A 16,710-nucleotide genomic window follows, 5' to 3' on the forward strand; every position below is an offset into this window, starting at 1 on the left:
GCCGCCGCGCGCCGCGGCCACTGGGGGCAGCAGCGAGGCGGCCTTTCCGGAGTTGCGCGCGCACCCGTCCGCGCTTGCAGCGTCATCCTGAGGGGCCGGTTTGAATGAGACCCCGAGGAAAGGAAGCGCCGCGCCGCCAGAGCTCCTTCTCGCTTCCTCTGCGCGCCCTGAGCTGCCGCTGCCGCCGCTCCTTCCGCCTTCTTCCTGCAGGCTGCTCTCGCTCGCCGCCATGCCGCTGTTCACAGGTGAGCCTGCTCCGCCTCCCGCCAGCAGCGCCGCGCAGGGGCCTAGTGCGGCTTCTCCTTCGTAGGCCTTGCTGGGGTCCTCCCGCTCGCCGGGCCGGGGCTCGCTTGCACGGGACTGCGTGGGCTGCCTTCTCCGAAGGGCCTTCCTGCCCACCAGAGACAGGGGGAAGGAGGGAAGGCGGTTTTTATCAGGTGCGAAGTTGGCTTGGCATTATGGAGACACCTGGCCTGGTGAGGGAGGAAGAACTAGGGGCTCGCTTACTGTTTGCAAGGGTCCCCTTCCTGTCCAGGAAAATGGGGTTGCTACACAGTAAGCCTTCCTCTTGTCTTATGCACTGCGTAAGCCACCCGTCCTGGATGATTTCGAGTGGCAGTCTTCAACCGTGTCAGAATCTGGGCCCCTTTTGTTCACAACATGGAATACGGGACCTTATTCATTAGTTACTTTTATGCACACACACACATCTTCCTTTTCCCCAGTGGTGATATATGCTGCAAAGGAGAATATAGTGGGCTCCTGTGTGGGAGTGTGAGAATTTTGTTGAATGCTGCTAGTCATGCAGTAGTGACTGGAGCTTTCCCTCTAGAAATCACCTTTGCATACAGCTGTTAAGACTGAGTCCTTGTTCTCCTTTTCATCTAGTAGCTTTCTGTCTAGCCTTCTTTCTTGTCTTTTAACGTGAACAACAAAATGATGGTTGGTGTTGATGCCATTGGTGTGATCCATAAAGATCAGGACGTGATGCATTGGGAGGTACTGAGGACTTTGGGGTCTTCTGAAGACCAATGGTTACATGATGAATAACACTGTGGTGTCTCAGCTTGCACATGTGAAATCTTTGGTGGAAGTTCAAATAATGACCCAGTTTGCAAGTAATGCTAAGCCAACCCATGGCTAAGCAAGAACCATATAAGATTCATTATTCTGCAAAGTTCTTGACTGCGGAATCCTTTGTGCTTGAATAGTGAATCTTTCCATTAAATTTGTGCTTTACAATATTTCATTGTAAAATGAAATATAAACCTCTATAAACTTTTTCAGTGTATACAGCATGTAAGAACTGCACACCACTGTACCATAACTTGACGGTCCTATTTTTCTTTCCTCCCCCTTGCAGTTAACGTAAAGTGGGGCAAGGAGAAATTTGATGGAGTGGAGCTGAATACAGATGAACCTCCAATGGTATTCAAAGCGCAGCTTTTTGCTTTGACTGGAGTTCAGCCTGACAGACAAAAAGTGATGGTGAAAGGTGGAACTTTAAAGGTAGATTTTGAGAATAATTTTGCCATACTTTTGTCATTGTGTGTTTTATAAATTTAGTGGATTGTTGCCGTTCTTAGCAGGAGAAAACATATTGAGTTTGGCTTGTGGGATACAGGTAGAGAAGCACCAAAAAATTAAACAAAGCAGATAACCATAAAGTGGTGCTTCCCTTTAGGTACTTATGTTTTGGGTATGGTAAGCTACATGACTGAAAGGAATTCTACTTCCTGTGTGTAATGTGATAACTAAAACTAGCATATTGATGCAAACCAAAGAGTGCTGGTCTGCTTTTGTGATGTTTTAGAGAATGTGTGTGTATACCAGTTCACCAAAATGGGTGCAACCCACCAAGCATTGCTTCCAGATGTGCCCTGTTTAAATGAACTAGAGCTCAGTAGTGCTTGGTAGGTTGCAAGAGGTCTATGCATGCAAATACATAGATACACATAGACACTTGTTGCTTTCCTTTTAGTTTGAGGCAGTGAGCTGATATGGTAAAAACTATTAAATCACTGGAACTTTAAGCTTTGGCAATTTGATGCCATGAGTACTGCAGGAAAATAAAGTCCTGTGTCTAGGTCATTGAAAAACTATAATGTGTCCTAAATAGGGCAGCCATTGAGGAATGGTTGAAAAGCCTGGGTATATTCTGCTTGGAGAAGATTAAGACATGACGTGAGAGCTGATATCTGAAGTACTGTTACTTGTTGAAGATGGAGCAGACTTATTGCCTCTTGCTTCAGAGGGCAAGACTAAAAGTGATGCTTGGAATTGCAAAGAAAGAGATTTTGGCTAAAATTATGTGAATACAGTGGTACCTCTGGTTATGAACATAATTCATTCCAGAGGTCCGTTCTTAACCCAAAACCATCCTTAACATGAGGCACGCTTTCACTAATGGGGTCTCCCGCTGCCACTGCACGACTTCCACTTGCATCCTGGGGCAAAGTTCGCAACAAGGAGCATCTACTTCTGGGCTAGTGGAGCTCGTTACCCGAAGCGTTCGTAAGGAGGACGGTACGTAACCCGAGGTTCCACTGTACTTCCTAATGCGTGAACTGTTCAGCAGTTCTTGTAGGACATGCCCATGTCTTCTTTGCTAGAGGTAGTTAAACAGAAGAGGGATCTGTCAAATATTGAGAAGAATAAACTTTGAGAAAGCAACATGCACATACCTGTCTCTAATATGTAAACACTTTTCTAGCTGCCTTAGGAAGTAGTAGCTGTCGGTAAATAATTCCTTCCCGGCTAACTTAAGAACTTGCTTATTTTTGCAGGCAAATAACATGAAACCCCTGCTATTTTATGGCAACTTATGCTTGTATATAGTTGGGAATATTTTCATATATAATTGGAAAACCTATAAAACATGAAGCAGTCTTAGATATTACACTGCTTATTGTATTGTTAATGGCTTGCACAAAGAATGGCATTAACAAATACAGTGGTACCTCGGTTTACGAACTTAAGCCGTTCCGGAAGTCTGTTCTTAAACCGAAACCGTTCTTAAACCAAGGCACACTTTCCCTAATGAGGCCTCTTGCCACCAGTGCCCTTTCACAGTTTGGATTCCGTTCTTAGATCGAGGTACCACTGTATTCATAATCTTCTGAGTCTGTGGCTTGGACTCTAGCTTCCATCCTTTGAATGAAAAAGTACTCCATTTGTGGGATTAGACTTCCCACCTCTTCTTTTCCTTAGTGGCCCTCTGCCTTCACATAATTTTGAAGGTTAGGGGACCATTGGGAATTGAATGCAGCAGCAAGAAGCAATTGCTGAAAATCAGGGGGCCCACCTTGTGAGAGTGGAAGTGCTCATACAACACTTTGGGGAACAAGCCCATGTTTGCAGTTCATAGTGGCTGCAAGTGTACTTCCCATCCATTATACTGCACATTTTCAGTCTGTTCTGTGATAAAGGAATGCTCTGTGTGCACACAGGGTTTCCCTGTTTCATGTATTAAGTCTTTCTAATGGATGAGAGTGAGAGCTTTTACATAGGTGGGGCTCTATGTGTGTTCTTGAAGCTACTGCACTGCAGTTCATATTGGTGCAATCTGCATAAAGTTATTCATGTTTTTGTTCTGTTGGAATGAATAGCACTTAACTACGTCTTTCTGGGGATTGTGCCTTGGGTTTTGCAGCTACTAGATCTGCTGATTCATCTTAATATTATTGCAGGCACTTAAATTTGTTTTGTTTTGCTCAATAGGATGATGATTGGGGCAACATCAAAATAAAAAATGTAAGTATTGCTCAGTGACTATATTGGGCTGGATGTTTTGGATCCTAATTTTTCTTCAGTGAATGGGGCAGAGTTCACAGAATGAGACTTTTCTGCCTCCCCCTTCTCTCTACACTTTTGTGCCCCTGCCTTCTGTGCTTCTTTGGGGTTGGAGACCCTTGGTAATGGGGTGGGATATGGTGTGAAAGCTGCAGGTGGAGGGGGGTTGGGACGAAATCCCCCCTTTTATGTGAATTGTTAAAACCTTGTTCTGTATTTGCTACAATTATTCAGCTGTGAGTGTGGTAGTCGGGGTTTTTGTTTGCTTGTTGTTTAAAGAAGAAGCAAGCATAAAGGTAGTAACGGAGAGTCAGACTTAATGGCTGATACCATTACTTAGTAACCTTGGTAAAAAATTTCCTGAATGTTTAGTAAATAAAAGCATCACTGTAAAGAAGAGAGGCAAGGTTAATTAAGAATATGACAACGCCTACATTTTAAAAAAATGAACTGGAATATACTAATAGTGCTCAAATATTATTTTTGAAAGATATTCCCTAATGTGCACAAGTAAGCAAAGTGTTAAAGGGTCTAAACCACCATGCATTTCTTAATTGTCTAATTATAGTCATTGTTCCTTTTTTGAACAGGGCATGACCTTATTAATGATGGGTTCTGCTGAGGCGCTTCCTGAAGAACCAATTGCTCGGCCTGTCTTTGTGGAAGATATGACAGAAGAACAGTTAGCCTCAGCTGTGAGCATATTTTTTTCATCCCTTTGTAGAAATCTGAATGTACTTCCTCATATTGCCACAAATTTAACTTAATAATGTGTTGTGAACTTGCTTCGTTTTCAGAGAGAAGTTGAGATGTATAAGAGCTGCAAATCTAGTTTTGTATGACTGAGAAGGGTGTTTGAGAAAGTCTAACAGTCAACTGTTTATTGCCTATTAAGCTAGGAAAATTTCAAAAGCAGTTTGTGACATGGTGGTGGGGTAGCTGTTTAAAGGAAAAAAATTGGATTCATTGGAGTACAGCAAGCCTTTGCATGAGTCTTAAGGTTGCAATACTATACTTGCTAGACATCAGCTCCATTGAACTCAACGGAACTGTTGAGTAGACTTGTATAGAATTGCACTTTGGATCCATAGTTAAAAGTGTAAAAGCTGTTCTTTTTCTGTTTGTTTGAACAAACCACTTAATTTTGTCCACAGAAAAGTAATAGCTGTTCATGTACTAGCCTTAGCTGTGCAAAAGTGCTATAGAACTAAATGTTGAGAGTGCTTTCCTGGAAATCGCTCAGGAAAAACTGCTGTAAAATACTCAAGCACTCTTATATTTTTGTGGTAGATGGAGTTACCATGCGGCTTAACAAATCTTGGGAATACGTGTTATATGAATGCTACAGTTCAGTGTATTCGCTCTGTGCCAGAACTGAAAGAGGCCCTTAAGAGGTAGGTTTCATATTTTATTCAATGATGTTCAAAATTATTATTAAATAGAGATTGTGGCTTTGGGGGATGGGTTTCAGTATGAGCACCTTATTGTTTTTAACATTCAACTTCTCTTCTTAATGGGTACTAAATATATTGATGCTTACAATTTGGTGGTAGAATTCAGATCCAGTTAGTGATCTGCTTTTCTGCAAGTAGACTTAAACACTATTATGAATTATTTTAAAATTTGATTTCTATTCCTATCCAATTTATTCCAGAATTTTTTCTCTGTCTTGTTTGCCTAGTGTAGCATATTCAGTATAATAGCTTCTATGTTGGCTTTTAAGAATACTTCTCAGGTTGCCAAATCCTAGAGTACTGTGATTTGAGATGTGATTAAGACTGATATATTAATGCTTTCATATTAAGTAGTTGGTGCAAAATTAATTTACCGTGCCTTTAAAATAGTGTTTTCATGCTTAATGTTACTTCTGTGTGTTCTTTACTGCCACTTTGCTCCCGCTCTTTGTGAATTCATCAAGAAGCAGAATAGGCAAAGGTTAGTCTTGTTAGCACTTTGGGAGGTAGGAATCAAATGAATGACTTGTATAACTTGCATATAAAACAGAGATTAATAGAAGTCATAACATTCTGAAGCATTCCAGACGGGTTAACAGTTCAGCTAAGCAACTCTTTATGGACTTTTTGCCCTTTTAAGGCCTTTATTTGGATCTAAAGGTGTTCTTGTGCAATTGAAAGGTGGCTTTCTGTACTTTCTCCCTTTTCTGCTCCTTTGCTGCAGTCCCCTGTGCCACACTCCCATGTTCTCCTAGAGGGTTCCTTAACCCTTGGGTGTAGCTTGTCAGTGGGCATAGGAGACTGGTAGGGAGAGGAAGGGATCGGAAAGCCGTATTGTACAAGTGAAGTTCTGATTGTTTATATTTGGGCCCAAGTGCTTGGCTTTTAAACAGTAACTTCATTTTTAGTATATCCTGAGATGGTAATGATAAATATGGAAGCCATGGTAGGTGATGGTTGTGCCGTAACTCAGTGAACTCAATGTGTATAGAAATGCAGTTATTGGAAAGCAGAATCTCTGGAACCCTGCAGAATAGAGAACTGGTTTTATCTTGTGTAGTTGGGGAGATTCTGCTTTGGAGTAAATTTGTGGCCTCAGTTCATTTCTGTGTACAGTGAAAGGAGCAAGACAAGGAGCCTAACGCTGTCCCAATGTCAGTGGGAGTAGAATTTCTGGGGTGGGATGGAGGAACAAATAAAGAGTAATCCAGACTTGGGGACACAAGGATCCTGGAAGCCTTGTCCTTTCCTCTGCACACGTGTGCTCACTGTTCTGCAGACACTAGAGGACACGTTTTCATTATTATTTTAAATGGAAGCTGACTCTCAATTTCTACACTTTCATTAGATAAGTTTTGCTCCAAGTAACACAGTCCTGATAAAAGTCCACCTCAGCATTATTTTTGTGGGGGCTGCATTGATTCCAAGGCCAAATTAAATAACATGTTTTAAACATCTCTTTAGATATGCTGGTGCCTTAAGAGCTTCAGGAGAAATGGCCTCTGCTCAGTACATCACAGCAGGTTTGTATTTGATCATCAATGTAGAGCTTTCTGCTGCTTACAAAACCACCCCTCTTTGTAACAGAATTTTAAGGATTCTATTTACTAGATTATAACTGAGGGAAAACCAAAGGCAAGCGGTCTCTTAACAGGCAAAGAAACACATCTCACTGTCTTATTTTTTGTACTTTTGAAATGTCTAGGGTTGTCCCCACCCCAAATCAACTACTGTCGTTTTGTTGAAACTGATGGGTCCCTTACAAATCTCCAATTCTATAATTCTATCAACAGTTAATAATGTTTCTTGAATTTTCAAAGAATCTGAAATATAACTGATGATTTCCAAGTGTGAAGTTCTATTATTGTGTTTAAAGAGCAAAAATATCCTTATTCAGAGGTGCTCTTGAGGAGCTTCTGATAAATTTCGTAGTAACAATTGGCTTTGGGTGCTGTCAGATGGTGTGGTGGTTGCTTGTGAGTAACCAGGCAGGACTCCGACCTGTCTTTTACAGGTTTTCTTGTGCAAACTGTTTACAGTGCAGAGCCATAAAGTTCATGTCCGACTTGGTCACTTGCAGAATCCGGGAGTGGCCCCTTCCAGCTTCTCCCCCAACATAAGAACTTCGGCACCCCAAGCCTCCGCTTCCCCTCCTTGCGTTTCACCCCTCTGAGCAAGGTGGGCGACGGAAGTGGCGTGCTTCCCTCCTGGCTAGGTGAGGCGCTGGAGCTCTCCGCAGCATCCTCAAGCCCTTTCCTCGCTTGGCTGGCCCCTTCACTCTCTTCTCCACTGGAGGTGTGGCTTCCCCCACCTCTGGAAGAGGAACTGCTCCTCAGGGTTTTTGGAGGTTCTCTGCATCCCAGCGGCCCCCCTGCCTCCCTGCCTTGTTCCGATGGCAGTCCCCTGACGTGCCATTCAGGATTCTCACACACTGAATCTCCACATGCAGCAGTTTAGTCTGTTACAAGGGTGTGATGTGTTTAGTCCTGTTTTGCAGGTAGATTGTTGGGGCATATGATGTAAAAAATTAAGTAGCCCTACTCTAAAAGCAATACTACGGTATACAATAAAAAGGGAAATATTTATTTGAACTATATTGTGTTTCTTGTATCTATCCTTTAGTACTTAACAGTTTAATGTTTATTCACTTTTAAAAACAACTCTGTTTTATTTTTAAGCTCTTAGAGATTTATTTGATTCCATGGATAAAACCTCCTCTAGTATCCCTCCCATCATTCTCCTCCAGTTTTTACATATGGCCTTTCCCCAGTTTGCGGAGAAGGGGGATCAAGGCCAATATCTTCAACAGGTAAATCCTTTTATTTTACTTTCTAATATTCAGGCAGCATATGTCTCCCCAAAAACACATCTATTGTTCAACGAGTTTCGTATGTTTCAGTTGTGAGGCAATAATTAAGTACATACCTACATACAGTAGGTATGTGTAAACTTGTTTGCGTAAACAGTTTGTGTAAACTTGAATTTAATAATTGTATTTATATGATTCTGTAGCAGCTATGAAGAAAAACACTTTTGAAATAATGTTAATACTTCAGATTTATGATGTTTGTAGTAAACTCAAATTAGTATATTTATTGCAACTTCTTTTGTCAAACGCGAGCTATCACTGTGCCAAACATTTGCTTCTTTCATAGGATGCCAATGAATGCTGGGTTCAGATGATGCGAGTCCTGCAGCAGAAGTTAGAAGGAATCGAAGATGACACAGTTATGGAAGTAAGTGGTCTTAGTCTTACAGTCCTGGAGAAAATGGCATTAACTCTGTGCTCAGCCAAAAACAGCAACAACTTTTGATTTTGACACACACAAAAAACCATGTGCTGTGTGTAAGTTTTGGGGTAAACCTTAAGGACTGTGACCTTTAGTACATGATACTTTAATATGTTTATTATACTACTGCATAGCTTCATTTCCAGAGGCTTGCCAAATGTGTGTCTCTCTCTCTCCCCCCCCCCAATACTTGAACAACTGACTGTAGTGGCAACAGAAAACTGTCCATACTTTTTACTTAGAATTGAAGTCTCAAATATTAGCACTGTGTAGAAAAAACCTTGAGTAGCAACTACAGAAATAAGAAACTCAAGATGTTGAATACGCCACCATCGATAAAAAGTTGCTTTGATGGAGTATATCTGAGGTACATATACATAGAGATTTCAGAGAGCACAACTGTCCTCCTTTATCCAGTGTTAAGGAACAGCTTTAAGCTCACACAGTGGGTTTGTCCATGCAGAGCTCTCCTTCATATTGAAAAGGATGGGGGAGCATTAGAGCTCTCCTGTTCACTAAGAGCTCCTGGCCAAGCTAATGTAGATTCTGAATGTGCTGGAAGCTGTCAGTCAGTGGCTTCCACATGTGGAGTACCCACTCAACCTGGTCTCACTTCCACTCCCTGCCTTCCTCCTTCCATGTCCTGCAGCTGCTTTAAGCAATTTCACATAGGGAGAGGAAGTGTTCCACTTTTCAACAGCTGTCAAAGCTCAGGTCTGTACCCAGTCTTAATAAGCACAGTAATACGGAAGGTCAGGCATAACATTGTAAGAGTAAAGGAACTGGGAAGGTGTAATGTGGCTTAAAGAAGCTCAGAATGAGAAGTGTGTTTCAGAGCACAGTTCAAAGTTGTTGGTATTGACCTTTTAAGCCCTAAATAGCTTCGGCCCTGTATACCTGCAGGAGCGTCTCCACTTCCATTGTTCAGCTTGGACACAGATCCAGCTCCGAGGGTCTTCTGACAGTTCTCTCACTGCGAGAAGTGAAGTTATAGGGAACCAGGCAGAGGGCCTTCTCGGTAGTGGCACCCGCCCTGTGGAATGCCCTCCCATCAGATGTCAATGAAATGAACAACTATATGACTTTTAGAAGACATCTGAAGACAGCCCTGTATAGGGAAGTTTTTTATGTGTGATGTGTTACCGTGGTTTTACATTTTGCCGGAATCAAATGGGCGGCATATAAATAATAAATTGTATTATTATATTACTTCTTTTCTTTTACAGACTGACTCTGGAGCTTCAGGAGCAGCAGCAGCACCTCCTAAAAAGAAGAGCTTAATTGACCAGTTTTTCAGTATTGAGTTTGAAACTGTGTATCCTAAACGTTACTGGCAATACATGGGGGATGATGTTCATGGTAATAGCAACATGGGCAGGGTTGGGATTTTACTGACACAAGAGGAAACATTTTTTTTTTCTAGGATGGGTGATTGTTAACATAGAATAGAAATAAGGAATGGCAAGTGGATAGAGGGAAATAAAAATCTAAGTTTGGGAAATCTCCCAAAGTGGGAGCTACACAAACTTTGTGTGTTAGTTAGTGAATCTGGGGCAGGGGTGAGGAATCTGGGGCCTTCCAGATGTTGGACTTCAAGACTCCTCCACCCCAGGCAGCATGGCCAGTGGTCACAGGCGATGGGAGTTATAGTCCAGCAGTCTCTGGATGGTCACAGGTTCCTCATCCTTGATGTGATGTAGCAAGGTTGCAAATCAAATAAAAACACAGCCAGCTGTTTTTGTTAAACAGTTCCAAAGTTGCAAGGGGCGGGTGGCAGGTGAAGTCCATGCCAGGATGCGCAAATGTGTCCTGTACTGTTTGTTAGCAAAAGAATTGGTCACTGCTATCAAAACAGCTTTCCTTGAAATAAGCACCATTGTTACACAGCCAATTAAAACATACTGAAATGAAAAGTAAGTATTGACTGGCACTCATTTTAACTGTTTCATTAAGCTCAGCAGTGTTTAAATAGAGCAGCAGTTCAAGTCTTTGCATAAATATATATTTGTCCTTAACATTACGCAAAGCATGAAATGCACAGAAGCAGAAGAGGAGGATGTCACAAAAGGAAGAGAGAATCAACTCCAACTTAGTTGTTTTATCAATCAAGAAGTAAAATATCTTTTCACGGGTCTTAAACTGGTGAGCAACTTCACTTCATTGTCTCTGGAAGTTGCTTTCTTTCTGTAGCACAGTGCTTGAAAGACCTTGCTTACTTTTGGCTGGCTTGAAAACAAGCCACAAAAAGTTGGTGGGGCTAGGGAGAAAAAATTGTTGTGTGGGTTGTTTGGACACGAAATGCAGATTTGTGTCCTGAATATGCACTCCCAACTTTCAGGTGTCTTAATCTGTAAAGCGGAATTGCATTGCAAGTTATGTTTTGCATTTTGCCTTCTCTATACCATCCAATTGCTATGTATAAACCATATCTTTAGTAGCTTAATTTTTTCTATGCTAATAAAGCAAAGAATTCAAGAGGACTCTCCTCCTTCTTGGTCTCCTTCAAGACTGATGTAGGTGTTAAGGTAGAAGGCTGAACGTGAAATGTAGACAAGTATCCTACGTTTCCCTGTTTAGGGAAGTTTTTAATATTTAATGCTGTACTATTTTTAACATTTGATTGGGAGCCGCCCAGATTGGCTAGGGAAACTCAGCCAGATGGGTGGGGTATAAATAATAAATTATTATTATTATTATTTATTACTAAGTGTGACCGCAGGATTAAGAACGCAGAACAGATGGGGAGACTGTCCAGAGTAGATTGGGTTGTATGAACAGATGTCTGATTGTAGTGTGGAATGTCACCCTTTGCTTTTTAGTTCAACCTTTAAAATGCAAACTCAAAATAGGCTCCATTGTCACCAGGTGATAGGCATTTCAAAGACATCTCCATCTGTTCCATATCCCCCTATTCTTGGTGATTGCTTGAAAGTGCTCCAGAGATTACTGCATTTAAGACCCATCCATTGGTATAGGCTATATCTTATTTTGGCAGAAACCAAAATAAAAGCAGGGAGAGGGCAAGTTAAGACACCAAAGCAGGGGTTTTGGAATGATTTTGTATGATGTGATGTAGTATTATGTTTCTGTTTCAGCGTCTTCAAGAAGAAATTACCAAGCTGTCTCCAACATTGCAAAGAAATGCACTCTACATAAAATCTGTGAGTAAAATTTGTAGCTATTTGTAGACATTTTAGAGGCATGGAGAGTAATAAAGTTCAAAGACCCTACAATATGAATAGACTGGATTTTGTTGTGCTGCATAAATTGGAGAAGTACACAGTATTAAGTATTATAATTGGATACCCCATTCGAATACTGTAACAAGCAGCTTATGGGAGTAACTGTATCACCTGCACAATGTGCATGTACCTTGCTGGGAGTGGGGGCAGTGTGGGGCTGGGTAAATAGCGCAAACCAAATATGGGAACCTGATACTACTTGTTCCAAAAGGTGTGTATTTTGTTTGTGGATTTTGCACATAATCCAGTTATATGGAATTCAGTGTTCTTATTTTCAGTGAAATTTCTTCTTGTAATCCAGGCTCGTACAGGATATAAAGTTTAAAATGAATGCATACTTCATTTGCTTCCACTTGCAGCTAAGTAGTTACTGCTGTGAATATTTTGCTTGTTTTAGTCCAAGATAAGTCGCTTGCCTGCCTACCTGACTATTCAAATGGTTCGTTTCTTTTACAAAGAGAAAGAATCTGTGAATGCCAAAGTTCTCAAGGTAGGTGTTTTATACATTATTATTATAATTATTTAAATTTGCATATAGTTCTTTATCCAGAAGATCCCAGGGCGGTTCAAAACACCACTACAGTTCTGCTTTTTGATCCACCTGGTGGTCAACAAGCTGCTAAGTGAACTTGGGTGCTTCCATGTCAATTTAAACTGTTGTGATAGAAGTGAAAGCTGAACCAGCATAGCCCATTTGATTAGGAGCATGATTTTTCTGCTAGAAAATGTTTCAGACCATGGGATAGTATGAAAGCTGTAAGATGACAGAACATTCTGCAGACATTCACAGAATATATTTTTATATGTGAAGGCTAGGCTATGGAAAGGGCTATTAGCTCCAGCATATACTTTATGTGCAAAAAGTTCCAGATTCAGTAACTAGAATCTCCAGGTAGAAACTTGGGAGTTGCTGCCAGTCAGGAGTCAGTTCTGAACTAGATGGCCTGACTCTGTACAAGGCGGCTTGCTATGTTCATAAGTGTTTTTTGTTTTGTTTTTTAAGTAAATCCTGAGTTTTGAGTGAATGTGTTAACTGCATTTAAGGCTGTCCTGGGAAATGGTGTCTGTGGTGGTCAGTTAGCATCATATGATGCTTTACAGAGATGTTAAGCAAACCTCTCTTCTAACTGCTCCTAGGATGTTAAATTCCCTCTTATGTTGGATGTATTTGAGCTATGTACATCAGAACTGCAAGAAAAGATGACCCCGTATCGATCAAAATTCAAGGAACTAGAAGACAAAAAAGCGAATCAGCAGCCAAAGAACGTAGGTGACCTATTAAGATTGGTTTAGCAGTGTACCTAATTTACTTTTATACGCAAGCCTTAAATAAGAGCCAGCATTGGGCAAGTGAACCATTATGACCCAAACATCATTTAGATGCTTTATAATAATGCTGTATTTTCAAAAATTTAAGACTTGAGTATCAACATTTGATGTTGAATTTCATTAATTCCTAGACCTAGTAATTGTATTAGCGTATGCAGCTGCCATTTCCCTTTAATTTTATTAATGGGAAAATTAATGGATAATCCCACTTGTTGAAAGCAGAGTGGCTAGTTCTTCATTGGTTGTGCTTCTTACTCTGGCTGTGATACTTTTGGAATTTCTGTAATGCCTTGACACACCATGTACCGTATTTTTCGCCCTATAGGACGCACTTTTTCCCCTCCAAAAATGAAGGGGAAATCTGGGTGCGTCCTATGGGGCGAATGCAGGCTTCGCGGACCTCTCCGCAAACAGCAGGAGCGCTCCCGCTGCTGGCGGAGAGGTGCCTGCATGCCGAAGCCTGCGCGCGCTGAGCTCAGCGCGCCCAGGCTTCGCGGACCTCTCCGCTAGCAGCGGGAGCGCTCCCGCTGCTGGCGGAGAGGTGCCTGCATGCCGAAGCCTGCGCGCGCTGAGTTCAGCGCGCCCAGGCTTCGCGGACCTCTCCGCTAGCAGCGGGAGCGCTCCCGCTGCTGGCGGAGAGGTGCCTGCATGCCGAAGCCTGCGCGCGCTGAGCTCAGCGCGCCCAGGCTTCGCGGACCTCTCCGCTAGCAGCGGGAGCGCTCCCGCTGCTGGCGGAGACGTGCCTGCATGCCGAAGCCTGCGCGCGCTGAGCTCAGCGCACCCAGGCTTCGCGGACCTCTCCGCTAGCAGCGGGAGCGCTCCCGCTGCTGGCGGAGACGTGCCTGCATGCCGAAGCCTGCGCGCGCTGAGCTCAGCGCGTCCAGGCTTCGCGGACCTCTCCGCTAGCAGCGGGAGCCAGCACTGGGCTCCCACGGCTTGCAGAGAGCTGCCTGTTTGGGGGCTGGGGTCTGGGGAAGCTCGGGCTTCCCCAACCCCGCGCCTGGGGGGGAAATAATTTTTTTCCTTTATTTCCCCCCCAAAAAACTAGGTGCGCCTTATGGGACGGTGCGTCCTATAGGGCGAAAAATACGGTAATTTGCTCCAAAGACTTAACTTTTATTTAGAAATTGTTTCTCATTGATAAAGGTGATCAGTGATCATTTATTAGGATGATATAAGTTATTTTATTTTTAATGTATTTCTCTTTTGCCTTATATGAACATAACTCATGTAAACGATAAACATGTTTATTTTTTCAGTCTAGTAAAGGTGATGGGGCACAGAAGGAAGTTAAATTTGAGCCATTTTCCTTTGCTGATGGTAAGTGGAAATTGAAAGGATATTGGATACATTTAAAACTCTACTGGTTTTTTTCACCTTAGATTACCATAAGGCATTTAGGTATTGAAAATGGACAAAACACATAAGCATTTTTATTATTTCCTTGTCTGAATATCTGAAGATATATTTGACCAAGTGAGTGAAGGGTGTAAGTGGTGTCTGATAAATTGCAGAGCTTAATATTTGAATAGTACTTGATTGCAGTATCTATGGTACAAAAACTAAAGCTCACAACTGCTATAGAAATATAACAGGAAAGAGATCAGGTGAGATCATGTCTTTGTACCAGACAAGCATTTGATCTTCTACACTCTTTTTTGTTGTTAAAGTAGATAATTTTTAAATTTTATTTTGGCTTGCACTTGTTAAAATGGAACTGTGTGGTTTTTCTACGCATGTTGTTTGTAGTCTGCCACAGATAACAAGTCTGGGCAAAACTAACACACAGGTAGCAAGGCTGATTCCTTCCCAAAGCCTGTTACATGTAGTTCTGCAATTTGCTCTGTGTGTCTACAAATTTCCTTAACCCCAGACACTGCTTAATTTTGCAGGCAGTCTCTTCCTTCACATGCTTAATTTGGTGTCCTTGGGTGTGTGCTTGTGTGGAGAGAATGCATTCATGAATAAAACTTCGTTGAACCCAACTTTAATCCAAATGGTTTAAAATATATTTTGTATTAAATGGCTTAGTTGCATTTCCCCAGAGCAGGGATGGGGAATCCGTGGTCCTTCAAATGGATTAAGGATCATAGGAGTTGTAATCTAGCAGCATCTGGAGGGCTATAGGTTTCCCATCCCTACCCTAAAGCTCTAAAGCAGGGGTTGGGAGCCTTTTTGACCCAGTGGGCAAGCCAGTTATCAGTTCCAATTCTCATGGGTCAACTTTGGCAGGTAGACCTCTTGTCAAAGTCGCTTACACAGTGCTGGGTGTCAAGTATTTTTGCAGCACTGGGTGGTAAAGCTGCTTTCTGCAGGAATCCACTGTGCAATCAAGTACCCATGAGGAACTCAAGCTGCACAGCTGATTTAGCTGCTTCAGTATCTGCCCGACACTTGACACCACATGGGCAAGGTTTGGGGAAAGTAGGCTTGTGGGCCAAATTTGTGGGATGGAAGTTCCCCATGCCTGCTGTAAAGATTCCTGTGACAATCACAAAGAGACATGTGTTAAGTGTGCGGATTGTTTACTGTAGTGTTACATTATGATCTTTCTCCCCCAGATATTGGCTCCAACAACTGTGGATATTATGACCTACAGGCAGTGCTAACACATCAGGGAAGATCTAGTTCTTCTGGACATTACGTATCTTGGGTTAAAAGAAAACAAGGTACTGAGGCAATTTTAGACACTAGCAAAATAATAGTACATGAGGGTTGGCTGCTTTTATTGAATGATAAATTGGAAATCCTAGCTCTGAATAGTTCATGTAATATGTGGTATTAATTTACCTTTTCTTTTTCTTCACAGATGAGTGGATTAAATTTGATGACGACAAAGTCAGCATTGTTACACCTGAAGATATTTTGAGGCTATCAGGCGGCGGAGACTGGCATATAGCTTACGTTCTACTTTATGGGCCACGCAGAATCGAAGTAGTGGAAGCGGAAGCAGAAGCTGATCAATAGACTTCATTTTTACCATTTCTGCCTAGGTGTGAAATAAATTTCTTAACTCCAGAGCTTCACAGAGGCTGCAAAATTGGTTCCTTCAGTCTACTGTCATTTGGAGCGGTAAGGAAGCAAATCAGGTTTTGAAACTGACCTCTGCACTAAAGTCACTACTACAGTCACTCAATAGTTGTTATATTTGAAATTGATTTTAGTTTTCGGGTTGCAAAAAAGACAATTTTAAAACAACTAAATTTTAACAAAATTAAGCAGGCCTCCTGCCCTTTCCTCTAACGTTATCAGCAAGATATTTATTACACACCTATTCATGCATCATTTTGTTGTTAATTCTTGCATGGTTTCTACCAGTTCAGTAGCTGTCGATCCTTTCTATTGTGTCTTGACAGCTTTGTCAAGTGGAATATCAATTGTTGCCTCAACATGTAGCACAGTGCTGCTGCCCATAGCCTATGGAAATATGGCTACAATCACGTATTTGTCCAGCCTGATGTGCCAACCTGGTCTGTTCTGTTGCTGGCATTCCACGACTTTGAATAAATGGTGATCAGTAATGATGGTGCTTCTTACATAAATGTTTGGTATTTTGTCTTCTTGCTAGAGCTTAATCGTATACCTCTTGGTTTGTATCCAGTT

At 41.9% G+C, this 16,710-nt stretch overlaps 1 protein-coding gene across 1 annotated transcript; it reads left to right on the forward strand.

The window, feature by feature from the left end:
* On the forward strand, positions 1 to 16,649 carry USP14 (ubiquitin specific peptidase 14). Its single transcript, XM_083449808.1, has 16 exons — positions 1 to 245; positions 1,364 to 1,509; positions 3,721 to 3,753; positions 4,383 to 4,487; positions 5,083 to 5,186; positions 6,711 to 6,769; positions 7,925 to 8,055; positions 8,402 to 8,482; positions 9,763 to 9,851; positions 10,564 to 10,678; positions 11,632 to 11,697; positions 12,176 to 12,268; positions 12,916 to 13,044; positions 14,367 to 14,427; positions 15,669 to 15,776; positions 15,917 to 16,649. Exons 1-16 carry the CDS (start codon positions 230 to 232, stop codon positions 16,072 to 16,074), a joined length of 1,494 nt encoding a protein of 497 aa, XP_083305934.1. The 5' UTR covers positions 1 to 229; the 3' UTR covers positions 16,075 to 16,649.
* The last annotated feature ends 61 nt before the right edge of the window (positions 16,650 to 16,710 follow it).

This window comes from Podarcis tiliguerta (assembly GCF_965153285.1).
Source record: "Podarcis tiliguerta genome assembly, chromosome: 7".
NCBI lineage: Eukaryota > Metazoa > Chordata > Lepidosauria > Squamata > Lacertidae > Podarcis > Podarcis tiliguerta.

Bases quoted from the DNA above. Each gene is read 5' to 3' on its own strand.
- USP14 (XM_083449808.1), top strand. The intron at 12,269-12,915 runs GTAGGTGTTTTA...AACTGCTCCTAG, and splicing joins TGAATGCCAAAGTTCTCAAG to GATGTTAAATTCCCTCTTAT. The intron at 15,777-15,916 runs GTACTGAGGCAA...TTTTCTTCACAG, and splicing joins TTGGGTTAAAAGAAAACAAG to ATGAGTGGATTAAATTTGAT.